Source organism: Cavia porcellus, unplaced genomic scaffold (assembly GCF_034190915.1).
Source record: "Cavia porcellus strain 051 isolate PalLab524CR breed Dunkin Hartley unplaced genomic scaffold, mCavPor4.1 scaffold_2, whole genome shotgun sequence".
NCBI lineage: Eukaryota > Metazoa > Chordata > Mammalia > Rodentia > Caviidae > Cavia > Cavia porcellus.
In genome coordinates, this window is record NW_026947485.1 from 75,249,332 (window position 1) to 75,270,124 (window position 20,793).

Sequence of the window (20,793 nt, forward strand, 5' to 3'; positions counted from 1 at the left end):
AGCATCTCTTTATATTCTCTCTCCCAACTGGACCAGGGCTGCGCTCGGTCACGTTGAGACCTGCTTTTCACACAGGTGCATCACTGGTCCATTGGGTAAATGGGAGATATGTGTATTTGAAATGCTCTTGCTTCCTCCTCAGGAGCCTCAGTAGCCACAGGTGCCTCTGAGATTGAGAGATGGCACCAGGCCCAATTGCAGAAGGCCTTTTGTTGAGGCTGTAAAAGTGTTCGACATTCCTTGGGGACATCAAGAAGCATGCAGGCACCCGTGTGTGAAAACTTACGAACTCCACTGGCCTATGTTTTTGCTGCTGCTTGCTCAGAGAGGGTATTGTGAAAGGGAAGATAGTACAAGATGAAACCACCATCCTCACCCCCGCAAGGAAGGGCCATGCTCCAGAATACTGGATTGACCTTCAGGAAGAACATTGATTAGAGGGTTCACAAGATTGAATGAGAGCTTTGTCTCCGTCTTTGGCTGGACATTGAATGTGTCTAGGTACATCGGGTCCAATTGTAGGACAGGGAGCAGGAGTTCTGACTGGCTCCTCATGTCTCTTTACAGGTGGGGCCCTTGTTGAACACAATGATCAAGGGCCGATACAACTAGCCTGCCAGGGGTCAAGGCCTCCTGCCAGGTGACTGCTGTCCCGTCCACACGGCTTCGTTGATGAGGACAGGAGACTCCAAGCACTAGTATTGCACGCTGCACTTAATGGACTGGACTCTTGCCATGACCCCGGAGCCAGGTGTTTGGGGCAAGGCAGGGTGATTGCACTCCACTCCCATTCGGAGGGACTTCTCACCTTTGCCTCTAGAGCCCCAGCACCTTTCCTCGCTGTCCCCTCAAGTCCTGCATTCAGTGTGTGGAGTCCCAGCTTCTGGTTGTCATCATATCTGTGTGTGTTAGTATTGTCAACTTCGGGTTGTGTGTGCGTGCACACACATAGCTATCTGTTCCTTGTTCCTTCCCTCTGGGCCAGGGTATCACTTCTGGCTATTTGCCCTGTCTCCTGCAGCCTCAGTGCCTCAGCCTGAGAGAAAGGAGATGTTCTTGGATCCCCACTACATGTTAGGCTGCAGAGCCACAGCAAGTCTGACCGTTAGGTCAGTGTACCCTCTGCCAGATTCTGCAGAGCCAGGTTCCAGAGGCTTGCCTTGGAGAGCCTCAATGGCTTTCCAGTGGGAGAAGAGAAGATACCGTTCCATCTGGGACCTACAAGCTCAAGCCATACATAGAGAGGAACCTTGGAGCATATGAACCAAGGTTGTGCATATGTTCCAAATTAGGAAAACATGCAGCTTTTCTCTTTCAGTACAAGCCCTTGCCCATGTCTAGGTATCAAGGGAGATCTCCTAGCTGTGGCTTCTCTAGGCTCTCGGAGTGTGAGCCACTGTACATGTGTACACTTTTATGTGTGTGTTCACATTGGCCAGCCTCCCTGCTTGCCAGGGTTCTCCACTGCTTGCCTTGTCCAATGTTACACTGCAGTGTGACCCCTGGAGGTACTGCCTGACTTAGCCTATAGCTTTTTAACTCTGATTTTAGCCATGGTATGTTGGTCAGGTCTCAGTGCAACCTGCCTGAGGCCGACTGGCTAGAGCCTCTAGGCCCTGTGCCCTCCTGTCTGGGCCATATCCTCTACTCCTGTTGAGCTTCCTGACTGAGTAGATGACATGGGATCGGGCTTAGGCAGCTAACTCACTACAGTTCATCCACCTCAGGGTGAGGGCAAAGATACAGCCCTGCCTCTGGTAGAGGCTATAGCCAGCACCTCTGCTAGAATCTGCAATAGCATTATATGACACTCTGGCAGGGCAGTGGCAAAACAGGGAAGCAGAACTTGCTCTTCTGTTAATGCTTATGGGAACCTGTCTTGGGGCTGTAGCTTAGAGCTGGGCAGATGGTTTTTGCACAACAAAGAGGGCAATTATTCACATCTGGTCAGTAAGAGTAGGCCCTTGGAAGTGGGCAGTGGTGGCCATGCATCTACTCACCTCCAGTCCCTCCATCATCTTTTCCTCCCTGGAAAGGAAGTTGAAGTCTTTGATTTTACTTCTACCCGTATTTTATTTTTTGACCAAAGGTTTACTTCCAGTATCTGAGCTGTGGCTCTCACCCCCAAAGCTCAGTTTACAGTGCCCTGATGGACTGAGATTTGTGTGTATGCATGTGTGCACCTGTATGTGTATTTTGGGGAGGGGTGTTCAGTACTCCATTCTGGGGTTCTCTGGTGCAGTGTGGCTGTGCAGAAATGGTACCTTCTCAAGTATAGCTCTTTGAAATACAGCCAATGCCGGGAAACGTGATTACAGTGCACTCTGTACCTCCATCTCTTTCAGGAAAGAGAAGCACAGCAAAGAGAGTAAGGCAGATAGAGGCCGAACTTGGCCCAGTGGCCCTTGGGGGGAGCTGATACTTTCATGCTCAGGAACTGATCTGCACTCCTGGCCCAGCCCTCCCAAGATGCCGGTGCCCTGCAGTAGGGAGTTGGGTGCCACTTGGTTGGTCCTTCCAGGTTGCTGTAGCTAAGGAAAGGAAGGGAGGAGGAAACCTCAGGATTGGTCCTAGTCCTTGGGTAATAACTAGCCACCCTGAGTTGTAGGCACTTGCAAGGTAGATGTTCCTATGTAGCAGATGAAGACATGGGCTTCCAGAGAATAAGTGATTAGGGTTAGTCAAGGTTCAGACTAGTGCTGTTTGACTGCAAATCCCCTGCTGCTTCCTCTCAACCAAACTGTTGGTTCTCTTCCCTCCCTGCCTTGTAGCACAGGTCCTCTCGTAGGGCCATATCCGTGGGATGGTATCTGCAGGGAACAGCCCAGGAGGATACAGAAGTCCAGCTCCAGTGAAAGCTCCTCTAGTACAGCTAAAGACATCTGGGGACTCTGCTTGGGGAGCCATGTTAGGAGTTAAGGATACTGGGGTTGGGGATGTAGCTCAGCAGCACAAGCACTTGCAAGTGTGAGTTCATGAGTTTGATCCCCGGTACACATCCCCCCCCCCCCAAAAAAAAGAGTTAAAAATATTGAGAGCAGTTTCAGAACTGAGCTATAGGTCCTGTTGCATTACTGTGTGCCCTTTAATAGGTCCTGTAGCCCTCCTGGGGTGCTTCCACATCAGGGAATTGAAGCTTTAGTTGCTAAGATTGCTAAATCCTTTTTAAGACAGGTTCTCCCAGTGTAATGCAGGCTGACATTGAACTCATTTTGTAGCCTAGGCTGGCCTCAAGGCAACCATGTCACAGCCTGTCATGCTAGGATCACAGGTGTATGCCACCACGCCTGGCAGAAGTCCTCATTATTCTGCCACTTCCGTGGGGTGAGAGTTGTTGGTTCCTTCCTTTGCTTACCTAAGGGTAAGGGTGAGGCTTGTGACAGGAAAAACTGCTGCTAGCATACTTGCTTAATATCCTGGCTGGCAGCATGGAAGGTGGATGTGCCAAGACAAGGTGGGAACTTGGGCCTGTTCAGAGATAACTAAGTTGCAAGCTTCTATTTTCACATCCAGGTACAGAAGACACTGTTACTTTGTAAAGTCAAATATTTGTTGGGGGGTGGCGGTCCAGGGGTGGAGGAGGGGCTGTTCTGGGCATCAGTTGAGCAGATGCCTAGGATGCCTGGGGGAGACCAGCTTCCCCTACAAATCAGAGCTCTAAATTACAAGGTTTTTACCAATGTGAACAGTTGGGGGAAGTCGTCTGCTCTCATTTGCGTAATGGTTTCTGTCACTGGTGATTAGACACAGGATGAAGGAAAAGAAATTTGACAATTAGGAATGAGCAATCATTAATCTGAATCTGTTAGGAGATAGGGGAAAAGATTCTTACCAATGGGCTGGCCCAATATTGGTGGCGGGGTGGGGGGAGGGGACGACGGACACATTGCTTCTGCTCCTTGGAGACACCTGGGCCAGATACACTGAGTGTTTTCACTAGTGGATGGAGCTTTTACTTCTGAACAAAGATGAGTCCCCAGTCTGAGGTAGATATGGCAACAGTCTTTGGGCATGAGCCAAAAAAGAGACGGGTGGTGTCAAATTTACAAGCCTTAGGGCAAAGAAGAATGAGGGTAGTTCTGACATGTGTTTGCAGTTTTGGGGAAATGTTTCTGTAATAGTCAACACTTAGGATCCTGCAGTCCTGACAAGTATTTGTTGCATTCTACCACTGTGGTGTGAAGGAAGCCTGGTCTTAGACCCCAGGAGCTTGTGCTTGGTAGGAAAGGAAAGTTTGAGGCACAGCAGAGGGTGGCACCCTCCATCTGATAGGTTGGGTACACCAAGGGTAGAGACTAGAGAGGAGGAAGTTGGGGGAGAGCTCAGCTTGCTGTTTCCAGGCTGCTCAGAGCACCTTGGGTCTCTAGGGAGGGACAGCCACTCCGTGCCTCTCAGCAGCACTAGGCTTTCCTAACACTGGCACACTGGCGACTGTACTCAGCATCGAGCCTGGTGGCCCCATGATGAGGTTACTAATAAGCTGAGTCCACCAATAAGCTTAGATCTTCCTTTGAGTTGTCTTTCCTCTCCTGTGTCTGTCCCTTCAAACTTCAAGGACAACATTAACTTGCATCATTTGTTCTTCAGTTTTGTGGCATGTTTATAGAAGGTTACTTAAAATCAGAGCTTCCCTCCAGAATGGAGAGTGGTGGTAGTTCTCAGAGTGTGAATTTCTTGAGGATAGGGCAGTCTCCTCCTACCTCTGGGTATCTCACTCTTCAGATTCTGGTGCAGAGTTCAGCAAGGACTAAGGCGTTGACCAGTTTTCCCAGGTGAGGCTCATAGTGGAGTTTATCTGGAAGTGAGTAGCTTGTGGCCCTGTGCTTTGAATGCATGTCTTCCCCTTTGAGCCCTCCAGCTGCTTGTCCTTTAGTCTCTTCCCCACTGCTTTGAGAGTCCTCTCACACTTTGTATTCTGACATGTCCAGCTTCCCTTTTTAGCTCTTCCAAGTTTCCTGTCATCGTTCGCCAGGGAGCCCTTCCCCAAGGCCTGTTGTACTCAGCAGTTCAGTGAAGCTCCATAGATGCAAGTATTTGGACACATTGGCTGTGTCTGAAATGACACAGGAGGTGAAATGAGACAGGAGGTGGTGATCTGAGCTGATGTCTGGAAGATACAGAATTCTTACTCGGGTTAGGAAGAAGCAAAAAGTATACATTTCTCCTCTGGCTTCTCTTTCTCCTGGTCCAAAGATAAAGATTGCTCCATTCTTAGGGGTTATGTGAATTATCCCAGGGAAAGGACCAGATGATGGATCCCAAGAAGACCCTTTAGACACAGACATCTTTGAAAGTCAGTTTTGTTGCTGACTACATTTATCTTGAAGTGCAGATGAATTGGACTCGCTTGTTTTTAGCCCCTTGGCATTCTGACTTCTGGACCAAACCCTGTTGGAAGAGGATGAATCAGGTCACTCAGATTTCAGACAGATGTATGTTCTGGCTAGCTGCAGTTCTCAATGGCCTTGGGTCCCTCTGATTGAAGGAACTGTCCCGTCCTGGCCACCTCCTTTGGTCTCCACTACAAGCCAAGACTGTGCAGTTCCCCTTTGGTGCCCCCAGCACTGGCCTTGGAGTGAAGAAAATGCCTTGGGCCCCGTTCTCCCTTGGCTGCAGGTTCTGGAGTCACTGTGCTGTCACCCTTTTTTGTTGGTGGCTGGTTCTGGCCCTTAGGTGTCTACTTTTTGGCCTTTGACTGTACTAGTCTTTTTTTTTTTCCTTTGGTATGGGGATTGAACTCATGACTGCGCACTTGCGAGGGAAGCACTTATGCTGCTGAGCTAAATCCCCAGCCCTGGCTCTTGCCAATTGTGGGATCCTACTGTGTTTGCCTAAGATCTATTCACTTGGTCACTGAAGTCAGTCCTGCTTGCTCCTTAATGAAATCTCATGTATACCTAACCTGAGTTTATTCCCTCTGGACTATAGGATATAGTGCCAAGCGGGTAGTGGTTGAGAAGGCTTTGCACACTAGATCTGCCATTCTGTGTGTCCTTGAGCAACAGACAAAACTGCCTGAAACTCAAGTTCTTTTTTTTGAAATTCAAGTTCTTTTGCATGGGGATAACATTACTTACCTTGATAGGATTATGTGAATGAATGTTTGTAAGGTCATAACCAGCTGTCATCCTTAGCTTTTGGAGGCCTCAGGCTTCTCTCTCTCACTGTCTACTTCATCGAGGTTTCCAGCCAAGGCCCCTTGTCCAGTCTTGGGGCCCATCTTGTCCAGCAGCTCCTAGCTCTTCTCAGTGGGCTCTCAAAGCACCCTATCATTGCTGCCATCAATAGGAGATGCTCTTTCCAAGTTCTTTAATATTAAAAATACCTGAAACATTGATGGTAAAATACCCAAACTCCTGCCCCTGCATGAGTACAAGGACAGATCTCAGAAGAGGCACATGGTGTGCAGGTCAGTGGTAATGGGACAGGAAGGAGGTGTTGGGCTGCGTGCAGTGAGCCCAATGGGTAGGGTGCAGGAGGCAAGATTGGCACCAGCTGCCATGCTGCTCACAAGCAAAAGACTAAGCTTGAAAAGGCTGCTTCCATGTACTTGAGTTGCACTTTTTTGTTTGTTTGAGATGGTCTTGCTGTGTATTTCAGGATGCCCTTGAACTGGGGGTTACCTTCCTGCCTCAGCCTCCTGAGTGCTAGAATTACAGGCCGGCACTTTTGACCATGTTACTTGAGCAAATCCCTACAGTGGGCATGGCCATTTTCTCGTGAGGACTTGTGTGACGGCATTGACAAGAATGGAGGCTTGAAGGTGATTCCAGGACTTGAGTCCCCACTTGCTGACCACGCTGCAGCCTCAGGTAAATTAATGTACAGGTCCTCGGTGTCTTTGCTGTGAGAAGACCTGTGTGTCCGGCAGCGTTGTTAGGAGGGTCCCAGAGAATGTTTCTCAAATGCCAGCTAACAGCCCACAAGAAGCAGGGTTGCACTCCATGCAAGGGCTGGCCACAAGACTCTTCTGACGCTGTGTGGACTCCCAAGCCACTGTGGAGTAGCAGAAGAGGTGACTGCAGATGAGGGACACAAAATGGAAAGAAAAAGGGGTGGGACTGAAGTTCATGAAGAGCAGGACTGAGGATAGAGATGGTTTTGCTAGAACAGAATCGGGTGCTTGAAGAATAGGAAGAAAGACCTAGACCTAGACTCAGTTACTGTCTCATCCCCAGAACAGGAAATGAGGCTGGAGAGTAAATGCAGTTGCAGAGTAGAAACAACTCCAGTTGGGGACCCAAGTGGAATGCACATGTACTCCATGCAGGTTGTGTTGGTCAGGCATGTCATTTTGCTACGCCCCAGTCCCCTGCTGTGTGTATATACATATATTTTGGTTTTGATTTTTGAGACAGTCTCACTATTGTAGTTTAAGCTGGACTGGAACTCACCTTTTTGAGTTCTGGATCACTATTAAGCCTGCTTTTATCTTTAAAGTTGGTTGTAATATTCCCTTCCAGAGTTGGTAGGACAATACACGTGAAAGTGCTACACTATGAATCAAATGTCAGTGGTCGGGTATTACTGGGAGTGGGAGCATGGAGAGCTTTTCCAGACAAATTCGGGGACAGAAGTTCCGAAGTTCCCAAAAGCTTCCCTGCTCCTAGAAACTATTAAAGCAACGTTTTCCTCAAAACAGTCACTGCCTGTACTTGACTAGTAGGAGTTTCGAGGTAAGAACGTAAAGCAGAGTGGAGAGCAAGAGTAAGTTTCAAAGTGGTGTGCCTTGGCCCCTGTTAATCTGCTCCCTGGCATGCATCTTGGCTATCATGATGGGACTGAGACAGTTCAGGTACTGCCGTGGATTGGTAGGGTGCATCCCAGCTCCATGGGTGCAGGGCATTTCTATGTTGGATGCTGTTTGCTGTAGGGCTGGTTGTGGTCTTGTGGCTAGGCAAAGATGGGCAAATCCTTTGCTTTGGTTGAAATATGAGGATGATGTTAGGCCATCAGCTCAGGTTTCAGTGACCTGACAGCAGTGTCTGTCCTCAAGCATGGGGATAGTCTTCTCTGGCTGACCTGTTATGGTCATGAAAAGTTGGGTCACAGTGTCCTGAGATACAATGAGCAGTGACTTCTTCCACCTGCTCAGGAGGAGTCGTTTCTTCGCTTGTGGGTTTCATATATGTCTCAGTGAGCTCAGCGTGAGTAACATACAGCTTCGTCACCATCTCCACAGATGTCATGTGGATCTCCTGTGTTGGATGAACCATCGTGGCCCTGCAAGGGTGTGTATCAACAACTTGAGCGCCTTGAGCTTGGGTTGGTGGAGGTGTAGCTTCCAGATGATGCAGTTGGGTCTCTGAGCTCCACTGTGTGATCAGAACATTGGACAGTGTTGTGTTTTTTCTGATTCACCAATGTGAGGGCCTAGTAATGGGTTCAAGATGCTGCAGCACATGGAGTTGTGCAGTGATGGCACCTGCCCTAGACTGTGACTGGAGTTGCTTTTCGCTCCTTTGTTATTTGATAGGTGTCCTCAGTCACTGTCTCATCCTCCTAGCCATCATCTTTAGAGAGACTAGAGACTGTCCTGTGTCTAGTCTGTAGATGTGGAAGCTAGCCCTTGGTTGTTTGGTAGTCTAGAGGAGCTGTTGGTCTTTTGCTCATGTGCAGTGGCAACCTTGGGTCTGGAAGCTTTGCTGGTGCTATTGGCCTTCAGCTTGAGCATCCTGTAAAATGGAAGCACATATCCACTATGATACTCATTAACCCTCTACACAATCGGGCATGAGAGGCCAGTCTTGTGGCTGACTGCTGGCAGGAGAACAGCAGATCCAAATAGGCCTTTTGTGATAAGATGCAGAGTCCTCTCATAATATGTTGCTGTAAGCTTGAATCAGCTGATGAAGGCCTGCCCAGTGGCACTAAGGGGTAGATGGACTGGACCTAGCATACCTTGGATATCTTTCAGATCAAAGTCCTCTATTGAAAGCCATGTCATTGCTTCTGTGAGGCCCAGAGTGTTACCAAGGTCAGCTACAGGAACCAGTGCTACAGATCTGACTGCAATGAGTGATGTTATTGTGCCATTGGATTTCAGGAGGGTTCACATATAAGGTCATAGAGTAAATGCCAATGTAATGACCTTGCACTTGGCTTCAGACACCACTCATATACCTGCTTTCCATCTCAACCTGGAATCTGCTTCTGTGGGGATACCTCACCTCAGCTGGAGCTTTCAACTCATGCACTACCTTGTATGTTCCAGGGAACGTTGCTGCCAATGGGTTGAGGGACATGGTGGGCCTCCAAAGGTCAGGATGTTTGCTGCTTAGGGAAGGCAAAACCTGCTGTTTTGTTTTTTGCTTTTTTTTTTTTTATTTATTTAAAGAAAGATTAAACAAAACAGAAAATAGGTAGAAATAGTACATACATTTAGAGAAAAAAAAAAGAGTAAGAAATCACTAGTTGCTGTTGTCATTTTAGGCAGACTGGTGGTCTGCCTTCTGCACAGTGTTCCTATCGGTTTCTCCTGTCTCCAGAGACAACAGCTACACAGCAAGTATTTACTCTTGTTCCCTAGACTAGCTTTGAGCCTTGGTTTTACCATTCCTAAGAGTGGGTCTGTCAGATTCCTGTTTGTGATCTCTGAGTGTGGGTTTCTTAACAGATCCCATCACATGGCTGTTGGGTATGAAACCATTACATTAGTGCTCAGTAAATATTAGTTCCCTGTTTTCCAGCTCTTTCTCCATAGGAAGCATCCAGTTTACTCAGCATGAAAAGAAGGTCTGTGTCTCAGTGTGAAAAGTACCAGCCTTCCCTTCTTTGCCAGAGTGACACTAGTGTCCCTGAGGAAATGTGTGAATGGGGAAGAATCGCGAGAAGAGGCAGGCCTGTACAGGAGGAGTACAGGACTCAATGTGGAGTACAGCCTCCTCTTCTAGTCGTTGTGGGTGGGCTGAGATGGAGCATCGGTTTTGAGAAAGCAGGTGAGTGCTGAGTGCTGGAAGAGCCAGACCAGAACAGGGCATCAGGGTGAGGTCAAGAAGACCAGAGTTCTGTCCATAGTACCTTATGAACAGTGACTACAGGTCAGAGTTGTGAAAAATCTTGCATTCAGTCCAGTATCATCTTAAAACATCAAAAATGGTGGTCCAATTAGAAAGAACAGAAAAAATGGGAATCATAAAAGTCAACTAATTATTTTTGGAGCCAAGGAAATAAACCACCAAGTCAAGGTTATGATATATTAAGTGGGGCTCTAGACTTGTATGAGAGTGCTGTTAGGTGCTGGAGCATATCAACCCAGAATACCTGCTGACAGAGCATCACAGCATATAACGGAAACCCTGAGATAAGCTTTAAAGGTTTTAGACCAGAGTTCCTGGGTCCCTTTAGAGCCTAGGCAACAGTGCAACCAGTGTTTCTGGTTGATTTTCAACCTCAGCCATCTGAGAAGGTAACCCGAAGTAGACAAGGTTCTTGGTAGATAAGTATCTTTTAATTATGAAGACCTTAGAACAAAGGATATGTTTAAGAACATCAAACCCACATTAGATTTGCTTTATAGAATCTATGCAATTGGTTTTCTGAGTCCTTGACACATGGAAGAGATTTTGTTTGAGAAACAGGTTTGCCTTGTGAGTGCAACTAAAAAGTGTTGGGTATTTGTACTTGAATTTTTCATTGAAATCTTGCTAAGTTTTTATGTAGTTTTGAAATCTTTACACTGATTTATGATTTATTTATAAAATTATTAAGATAGAATTACATAAATAAGAAATTTGTTTTTGTCAGGTAAATTTAATACTTAAAGAAATTGAATATTTTAACCTTATAAATTCCATGTAAGTGTTTAAAGGAATTTAAATGTAATAGATCAAATATTACATCAAACTTCATTTTATAAGCAAAACAGATTTGTAAGCCAAATTTAAGAGCTTAGAAAAGCTACAGTTTGGGATTTGTAACTTGCAAAAAATCGAATATGTCTTTAAAGCCAAAGTACTTTCCGAGTGATTGTTCCGGTATTTGTGCTGCTGAATCAAGCACTGATTGTTTCAGTAGAACACAGAAACTCGCATGGTGAGCGAAGCGCTCAGAGTCTCCTAACCCAAGTCACCCCGCTTTTCCAAGGACCTGGCGATTGACTGCCAGCAGTTAAGAATGACTGCTGCTGGTCAAATTAGAGCCACAAATGTGTTTGCTTGAACAAGTAAAAGTTTTTTTAAAAAAATACTAATCTATGGGCTGGGGATTTTAGCTCAGCAGCGTAAGCGTCTGCCTGGCAAGCGCTAGGTGGTGAGTTCAATCTGTGGTACCCCTCCCCCCCAACTAAAAACCTAATCTGGAATGTTAAAGGTCAGAATTTTCCGTCTAAAGAAATTTTGGACTTCACTAGAAAATCAGACACTCTGGCAGCATTGAAATCACATTTCTCATGACAGTCGGTGCTTTGTGCTGATTGCAGTGGTCACTTCTTCTGTTTTCGGGTGCACACCTGTCATGTCTCATGTCACCTGGAGAGACACCCCTGAAGTTGGGTCTCTAAGGTTCCTCATGGCTGATACCATGTGCATGTGCGTAGGATAAGGGCTCAGAAAAAGCACGGGCCCAGTCCTCTCTGCTCTCAACACCCACACTCCTGGCACGCATCTTCCAGTCCCTGTGGAAATGTGCGAGATTCTTGGGCTCGTCGCTCCCCAGGCTTGTGCTCTTCTGTGACCATGCACTTTGGCTGACCCTAACTTCAAGTCTAAGTTCCCGTGAGCTTTCTCAGGAACACAGCCCAATTTTAGTCTGTGAGGAGTCCTCAGGTCTTGCTTTGTAAAGTGTGTATATCCAGTGTTTCTGGACTGCATGTGACTCTTTCACCCCTGTCTCCACCATCACCTGCTGCCTGGGCAGAGTGGTTACTGAGATGAGGGGTGGAAACCAGATTATTGAAGGTTTGAGAAACATGGGAAAAGAGTTTGAAAGTATTTGGGTTCTCAAGGATGGAGGCAGTGGCCAATCATAGCTTTGAGGCAGATGGTAGAAGGGAAGAGAGGCCCCTACACAACTAAAGGCCAGAAAGTCTCCATGGAGCCACAGATTGTAGCTTATGGACTAGCAAAAATGGTGCATCTGAAATACTGCCTCAAGTTTTGCAGAAGGGGGCACCCCTGGAAGTCTGTAGTTCCATAAGGTTAGGGGTGGACATGTGACAATAAAGGTCTGAATGGGTGACAAGTATGGTATTGGTGGTACCAAGTATGGAGACATACAAATGTCTCCTCAGGGAGGAAACATTTCCAGCAATGGCAGCAGACAGAGCCCCTCAGAACCCCTGTAAGTGTGGCACAGACGTGAGCCAAATGGCTCTGAAGCTTGGTGAAGAACCAGGCCCAGTGAGGCTATGTGCGGGTCCAGGTCATCTGGATGAGCCCAGTCTCGGAGGGTGCTTCCAGGCTCCGCCGGGGCCCTGTCCTGTCTGACACTTCTATTGACAACTGACCAGGCAGCAGGCTCATCAAGTTTGCAGGTGATCAAGTTAGGAGGGGCAGTTAATACTTTGCATGAGAGAGTCGGGATTCAGAATGATTTCAGCAGACTAGAACACTGGGCTGGAACCAACAAGATTAAATTTAACAAGGATAAATGTAGAGTCCTGCACTTAGGTTAAAACAAAATCAATGATAAGCACCGCGTGGGGGAGGGTGGGCCTGGCTTGACAGCAGTTCATGAAGGAAAGACCTAGGGGGTTAGTTGACTACAAGCTCAATAGGAGTCAGCTGTGTGATGTGACTGCTAACCCTGGTAAAACTGCATGTGACGGTAACCCAGACAGCGCGGCCACATCAAGGGGGGCGTTTGCCTCACTGCCTGAAGTGCTGAGCCTGCCTGCTCTGAACGGTTCTGCCATTCTGAGGGGTTTTGTTTTGTTTGTTTGCTTTTAGGCTTAGTAACAAATGACATAATATGACAGGTGACCGCATGGTAGTAAAAAGACTGTCAGATGTGTACCAGAGTTTCTAGGATACTGAGATTTCTGGAATGAAGGATTGGGGGCAGGGTATAATTTGACCTCAGGCAAGGGCAGTGGGAGTGAAGCGTTTTAAGGGATTTAGGAGACATATAAGGATCTGCATTCTCCCAGTTCCTGTGGCTCCCCAGGGACATGAGTGCATGACTCATGGCTTCTGATGTCAGTGATTAGCAATTAGGTAAAAGTGGGTCTAGGATAGAGGCCCATGCCTGGCAAGTGTGAGGTCATGAGATGGATCCCCTGTACCAAAAAATGATGGGGGGTGCCTAGAATGAGGATCAGCATAGGTGTGGGGAGAAAATGGAGCAAACGGGGCAGTAAGGTAGCAGGGAACCTGATTCCCTGGACCTCCAACATGCTGTCCCCTGGGACCTGCTGCCCCTGACTTGACCACAGTGTGGCGCCCTCGCTCCACATAGGGATCCTGAGCCAGGGCCTGCTGGATGGGTGGCCAGGCCACAACTGTTTGCTGTGCTACCCACTGCCTGAAGCCTGCTCCATACCCAGGGCCAGCCATCGAGTCCTGGGGAGCAAGAAGCCTGAAGAATAATGTGGCCAAGTTAATAGAGTTGCTAGTAGTGAAGGGCACTGAATCTGAATTATTTATAAGCATCACAAGAAGAGCAAGCTAGAAACGCGTATGCTAGCTGATAGGGAAAATTGTTTTGTTCTAGGAGGGGCCTAGGAAGTATTTTGGATCAGTTTCCTGAGGGAGCCTGATGTCCAGGATCCTCGGCCCTTTGAGAAGCTGACATAGGCCCCGCGCGTACTCTTCATGAGCCTGAGCTGCCTAGAGCTGGCAGGCGTGCTCTCCAGGTGACTAACGTGGTGCAGGGTGGAAACTGTGGGGGTGAGAAGGCAGCAGCCTCCCGGTGGATGCTGGGCCCTGGCCATGGAGTGCACTGTGGGCCATGTGGGGTTTGGGTGTTGGCAATGGGGTATGGACAGTGGTGCGGGGGTGGCAGTATCAGTGTTGAGTTTACAGAGTTGCTGAGTGGCATGGCTCAGAGTATGCTGGGTACAGAGGTAGAAGGGGTCAAGGTGCCTGCAGGATTTTCTCAGAGGCTGGAGATGGGGGTTTCTTGTATCCAGTGGAGCCAGGAGAACCAGAAAGGGAGCACATGCTGCTCAGCCAAGCCCCACAGGGCAACTGTGCATTGTGGTCTGTGGTCAGGTGTCAAGTCCTGGGACCAGACTCCTCTGCTTTGGACGGAGAAAGAAGAGGGCTGCTGCTTAAGGGCTTCTAGGAAAGCTCCTGGTTCACCTGAGGGCGGGTATGTTGGACAGGACTATTAGATTATGGGGGGGGGGGTTTTCAGAAGTTCGTCCTGGATTCCCAGTGAACTGGAGGAGAGGGCATCCCCTGGACCTGCTCCCATTCACCCTCCCTCACACAGAATATAACTGAGCTCTCATTCTGGGGGGTCTCAGCTTGCTAAAAGGGGGTGTTCCTGCCAGTAGCTCGTAAACACCTGGCTGTCTGCTAACTCAAGACATCTCCAGGAAACTTTGAAGATCTCCCCAGAGGAAAGAATCCTTACATCTCAAACACTTGAACACTGGAGCTGAAGGACTTCATCATCCAGTGCCATATCCCCAAGCCTAGTCCTGCGGGCGTACACCTGTGTGAATGTCAACCCTGTACACCTCAGGCTCCGCTGCATGCATCACCCAGAGAAAAGGGAGCTGCCAGAGTGAAGAAGAGGCAAAGGCCGTGCAGTTGTGCTGGCAGGCAGCTGGGAGAGAAAGATAGCTAGAAGGGGCATCTAGGACCACTTAACAGAGTAGAGTTTATTTTTTAGTGATTTTATTATTAATTTGTGAGAAGTGAAAACATTATCAGGGTGGGCGAAGATGTCACATTGGTCTACAAGGGAGTACAGCTGTCCTGCTATGAACTTGGCATTCATTGGAGAAGCCTAGATTTAGTCGAGGTTTGGAGGATGGTGACAAGACCAGCTTGGCTAGAGGGCAGGGACCACTCTGGGTCAGAGCGAGAAAGGCAGAGGGGTCTGCCTGCAGTAGGACTATGGGCCTGGGCCCAGCTGGGGTTTGAGGACTGGGCGGAGAAGGAATGTTGGGGGTAGCCGTGAACACACCCGACAGAGAACATGTCGCAGGGAAGGAGTGAAACTAGCAGTAGGAGCTGCTGAAAGGGAGGGAGGAAGTGCAGCCGCGCTTTGTTAGAGCCACTGGAAGAGCTGAGTTCCAGAAGGAGGAAGGGAAGAAGGATCGGAAAGCTAAGCCCTGGAAGAAGTTCGAACCAGAGAGACAGGAAGAGAGATGTGACAGGTTGGACCCAGGTTTCAGTCTCCTAAAATGATCAAGGTCAAGGTCCACTCCTGCAAGTCATCTGGAGATGGCTGGGGGAATGCAGAGCAAGGGAAAGAATTGCTGTGGTGGAGGATTGGACTGGGAGTTCAAGGAAGAATGGAGATGTCCGCCTCCTTGGGGGGCGAGGCTGGGACTTGCCATTTGTGTCTGGGAGTGGGATGGAGCCAGCCAGCTGTGGTCTGCACTGTTAACAGCAGGCTCGATGCCATCCTGAGGGCAGTGGGGAACCTTTGGGGGAAGAATGGACCCTGGTTTGGGCAGCTGTGCAGCACAGGCTCTGAGGACCTGAGGTCAGGGTGAGCTGCTGGGAAGAGATCCGAGCCTCTGATCCGAGCTCCTGGATGGAGCAATGGCAGTGAGGTACAGAACAGAGCACCCACTTTATTCCACACGCCACTCTCTGCTCACTAATTCCCAACAGACTTCATAGACAGCATGCTGCTTTGCCATCACCATTTTACAGATGAAGAGCTTAAGGCTCAAAGAGAAGAGTCATTTGGCCAAGATTGTACAGGTTATTACTTGAGAGTTGTTTTCTCGACTCCTGCATCGGGCTTTGAGCTTTGCCTTTTTACCAGCTATTTGTTTGGTAGGTGACCTGGAGTGGTAGATTAACTAACAGTCAATTTGGAACACCCATGATCTGAGTGAGTGTGCTGGGTGTGGATGGCCTATCTGAGGTTTATTGCCAACAGCTTAAAAAGAGAATTGGAAGGGAAGATGGTGTCCTAGTTGATTCTTTTGGAAAATTTTGTCTCACTGGTTATCCTATACGAACTTGTCTGTTCATTGGAGGAGCTCGAGTCCTCAGCATCACTGAGGACGGCTGCAATTTTCTTCGGGGAAGCTCTGGTGCTTTGGGTGTCACTTCCTGGCTCCAGCGCAGACCCCTCAACCTGCTGGCACAGATCCTTCATCTCGCTGGTGCAGACTTTCTAGCTTCTACCACTGATCTCTGGGCCTTTCCAGAGCAGATCCTATACAGTCTTGTATAACACATTATTGTGAGCTACAGGCCTCCAGCTGGACTCATAGAAGACATTGCCATGGGCTCTAGGTCTTTAGCTGGACTCGTGCAGGACAATGCTGAGGGATCCAGGCCCTCACCTGGATTCTTTGGATCACTAGTTCATGGACAGGTCTCTTGCACTTTGTGCATTTGATTCTTTGGGTGAACATTACAAAATAATACTATAAATTGTGTGTCCTGTATTAAATCTATTCTCTTGTAAGCACTGACTACAACACCTGAGGACAGTAGTTCTCCCTTGAGTTCCTTATAAAAATAACTATCCCCTGGGGTTGTCATGAGCATCCCATAAATTAATGCACAGAAGGACTTGAAACAGTGACTAGCACAGTCCTACAGAGGAATGCCACTGTTGTCACTGTCAACCCCTTAAGCCATCAGCCAGAAACTTAAGGCCTGGGAGGCCGGTGAAAAACATCCTGGGGCACATTAGTAACCCAAAGAGGGTCACAGGGAGTGGTGACAGAAGAACATCCACTGTGGTGCTAAACCAGGTACATTTTTACTTCATAGTAGCCTGGAGGAGCTTTTAGGGGTTGGGATCCAGGAATCCTGACAACGGTCAGTTGTACCCTAGTTGAGATGTACAGAAGAAACAGCCAAAAATCACTCTTCTTTCTGGAAGAGTAGCAAGCCCACAGGTTTGAGTGGCTTGAGTAGGTTACGGCACTGAAGTAAGCTTGGAATCTGTGAGGGGTAGGGAGAGCTGAACCTGTTGGAGCCAAACTTCCTGGAGGGGATGGCAGGGCAGATCCATGAAGGGAGCTGGGTTGATGTTGGCCTCTGAACCACACTGGAGAGCCCAGGCTTCTGGATGCTGCTGTAATGCTTTCAGGAAGATCACCCATGCAGTCAAGGGAGAGGATGGGGTAGATATGGGACCTTTGGAAGAAGCAGGTCCTCACCCTGGAGGCAGTGCATAGATGAGACAACAGTGAGGTACATTTGAAGGAAGATGCCCAATGTGAGGGCAAAAGAATGGAGAATAGGCCAGGCAGATCTGTAAGTGCATGAGTGGAAGAGGATTCTGAGAGGTGTGGGCTGGGTTGGGGCCCGAGACGACTGCTGTGAGCCAAAGGTACTGATGGAGACCCTGAGAGCAGATACCTGCTGTGGCCTTGGTGCTGTAGATTGGAAGCCAGGACCACAGTGGTGATTTGAGTGTCATCAATCCACATTTGTTGAGTATTCAATGCACATTTAAATTAGTGCCCCTTGGAGGTCCACTCCTATGGGGTGGAATCTGAGGTCCTGCTTATAGATGAGTTTATCTCAGGGGACAGAGGAGACGAGGAGTGCTGAGAAACTCTGGGCAGAACAGGGCCAGCTCTATACTTGGAGGCTGGAGAGGATCCACTGGGGACTCGAACGCTTCTGGGGTTGCCAGTGCCTGTGCTATGGGCAAGGGGCCTAGGAACTGGCTGCTTCCAGAGCTAGTGATGTGACAGCAGCAGGGGCAAAGTTGGAAGCAGTACAGCCTGAGTTCACAGAAAAGTCTGGGCAGGCAGGATGGAGAGGGGTGTGAGAGCAAGGATGCTGGGCTGATGGGGAGAGGGTCTCTCCTTCAGTACACAGGCTCCCAGGACCCTCCTTGCCGGCTCTGTTCTCTGACCTCTCTTCAGTCCCCCCCAACACAGGCACACATGCTGCTGGAGACCACTTCCTCCCTTCTCAGAGAACTTGAAGATCCACCAGTGGCCTGTGGCCAGCCTCCCTCCTCAGGCTTCCTCTGGGGCCTTCCCTGACTCCATCCTTGGCCTCCCTCTCTGAGAATAAAGGTTGGCTCCCCAGGGTGACTTGAATGAGAGCTTGTCCTTTGTTCCTCTCACTGTCCTCAGTGTGTGTGGCCCCTGCACTCTACCCTCGGCCCAGCTTGTGTTTCCTGGAATTGTGTTTCACAGTCCCCCTGGGCAGGGCTGCCCTGCTGCCTCGCCAGCAGGCCCTGGGTCCCTTTGAGTCTGTTAACAAGTCCAGGATCGGCAGGAGTGTTGCAGACGCCTCTCCTAAGACAGCCTCTCCTAAGATACCGGCTGCAGTCGGGGTGGTCAGCTCTGACTGCTCTGTTCTGCTGAACCTGCCGATGGGGATCTACTGAGATGGCCCTGCGGTAAAAAACAGCTCATGCTCAGGTATAAGAATGTCAGAGCCATTCCTGCTTCCGTTCACCGTGATATTCCAGAAGGAAACCAGAGTTCACCTAGCCAAGGGGTTTTGAAGGATATTTTGATGCTTTGAACCTTCTGTTCAGTGATGGTACACAGACACACAGCTGAGAGCAGAAGTGCTGTGGCTGAACTTTGTACTTCCAGCCCTAAGCCTTGCTCAAGCAGCCCTCAGTGCTCCTGAGGCCCTCTGTTCCATAGAGTACACGCTGAGAGCCGAGCCCTTCGCTGAGAGGCCAGGAAAGAGCCCAGAGAGGCGAAGGGACCCATTTCAGGTCACAAAGCAGGAGCCAGAGCTCAAGATTGCCTGTGGCCCCCTGGTTCTGCCATCCCAGCACTTTTGAACCCCTGACTGAAAACACCCTTTAGCATTCTCTTACATGCTTTGTTTGCCATTCATTCATATAGCAGCTATCAATCAAATACCTACTATGTGTCAGGTATGCAGTAAATGCTCAGGACTATGAGGTGACAGCCAGGGAGACTGGCAAGAAAAGAGATGTCCTGTGCCTTCACGGGCTTCAGGGAGGGCGTGGGGAAGGGCAGCAAAGCCAGCCATGGGCACAAAAGGCATGCAGAAGGAGCCTTCTCAGGCAGGGCTAAGCCTCACTGGGACTGGGGAGCCAACAGCCAAAGGTACACTAGAAGACCAGGAGGCAACAGTGTGTGCCAAGGCCCTGTGGCAGGGGGAGCAGGGCAGGGCCAGAGAAAGGATTGCTGGAGATTCACTCCAGGATTAGATCTGTTAAAAAAAAAAATGATGTCTCTGAACTGAAATCTAAAACAGAGACTTGGGTCTTGGCTCAGCCTGCTGCTCCCAGGTGACTTTGCGCAAGACATTTATCTGTCAACCTTGTCACCTCATCCAAGGTAGAAGTGAGTTTCTGATGCTTGCACAGGACGGTTGTGAGGTTTAAATGACAGGAACGACCAGCTGGATGAAGCACACACACAGTTTCATTGTTAATAGCTGTGTGTGGGGTGCTGTGTGAAGCAAAGAGTAACATTCTGTCCCCATCCTCATCTGAGCTGGGTTCTTTGCATTCATTGTAGTCTTCTGTCTGCTTTTCTGACTTTGGTCACATGCTACTTGGGTGTTCTTAGCTGAGTTTGTCTCCACTCTACAGTATATGTTCTACTTGTGAGGAGTGTATATGTGTATCATAGTGTATGAATGTGCATATCATGTGTCAGTGTGTTGCTCGTGCTCATTTACTTAAAAATATCAAAGTATTGGGACCAGGGATAAAGCTCAGAGGCACAGCACTTGCCTGGCAAGTGCATGGTCCTGAGTTCAATTCCCAGTACCAAAGATAAATAAATAATATCTGAATATTTAGTGCCACTTTGATCCAGGCCCTACTGTTCCCATCGTCACTGTGGTCCACCCACGTTGCTTGGGACTGTGTGTCCATCTCCATGATGCTGGTGCCTTGGGCCATTCTGTGCATGAATATGCAGACCATGTCCTCTGAGTGACTGCCCCGTGTTCTTGTGTGACCATGTCTTTGCTGGTGTTGTGACATGTGGTGGTGTGGTACAGGTGACAGGGTCATGTGGCAGTGGAGTGCTGCGTGGGCATGTGTGCTGTCTTGCTGTGTGAGTGTGTGGTTGTTGGTGTGTGGATGTGTGCCCTGACCCAGCAAGGATAGGTTGGTGTGATGTGTCCCTCTGCCTTCTGGTGGGGGTGGTGGAGGAGAGAGAGACCAGGTCCCTTGCTGTGCATCAGAGGAACATGAGCAGCTGGGCCTGTTGGGGGCGCTCTCTCAGGGCCCGGAGGGTAGGGAGGGATTCGAGTAGGCAGTGGAGCTGCTGCTAGTAGCTCAGGATGTTGGGGAGTTGAAGGGGAGAGGGAAAATAGGGACTGGCAGACGAGTGGAGTAATAAAGGGGTGGGGGGAGGCCCGGCAGGCAACAGTGGCAGAGCCGGCAGAGATGAAAGTGGCCGGGCTGGCGGGCAGGCAGGTGGCCTCTCCCTTGCCCTGTCAGCACTTTTTAATGTCCCCTTGGTTAGAATGTGTGGGAGGACTGGGCCCAGAGAAACCAGAGTTCACCTTTCTCAGGCCCCAAAGGAGAGTTTTCTGGGTGTGGTAGCCGAGAAAGAACACAACGGAGATGCTCCGCAGCTGCAGCCGTAGGAGGCCCAGGGTGGGAATGGGGACAACTGCAAAACCCGGAACCCAGAGGGACCACGGGGCACATGTGCACGCGCACAAGCAGGTTACTTCTCTGGCTGTGTCTGAAACCCCGGATCAATTCCTGAAAATGTTCTCTGTGTGTGTGCTTGGCCAG

General features: G+C 49.1%; 1 protein-coding gene across 2 annotated transcripts in view; it reads left to right on the forward strand.

The window, feature by feature from the left end:
* Positions 1 to 20,793, forward strand: part of Hif1an (hypoxia inducible factor 1 subunit alpha inhibitor) — a 39,142-nt gene that overhangs the window by 7,251 nt on the left and 11,098 nt on the right. The window contains exon 8 of one of the 2 annotated variants that reach the window (XM_005006067.3): positions 568 to 2,312. The exons of the other annotated variant lie outside the window; for it this stretch is intronic. Within the exon in view, the coding sequence (XP_005006124.2) occupies positions 568 to 612 (45 nt within the window). The 3' untranslated portion in view covers positions 613 to 2,312. Of the gene's footprint in view, positions 1 to 567; positions 2,313 to 20,793 lie in introns of those variants that run through there. 2 annotated transcript variants of the gene reach the window in all.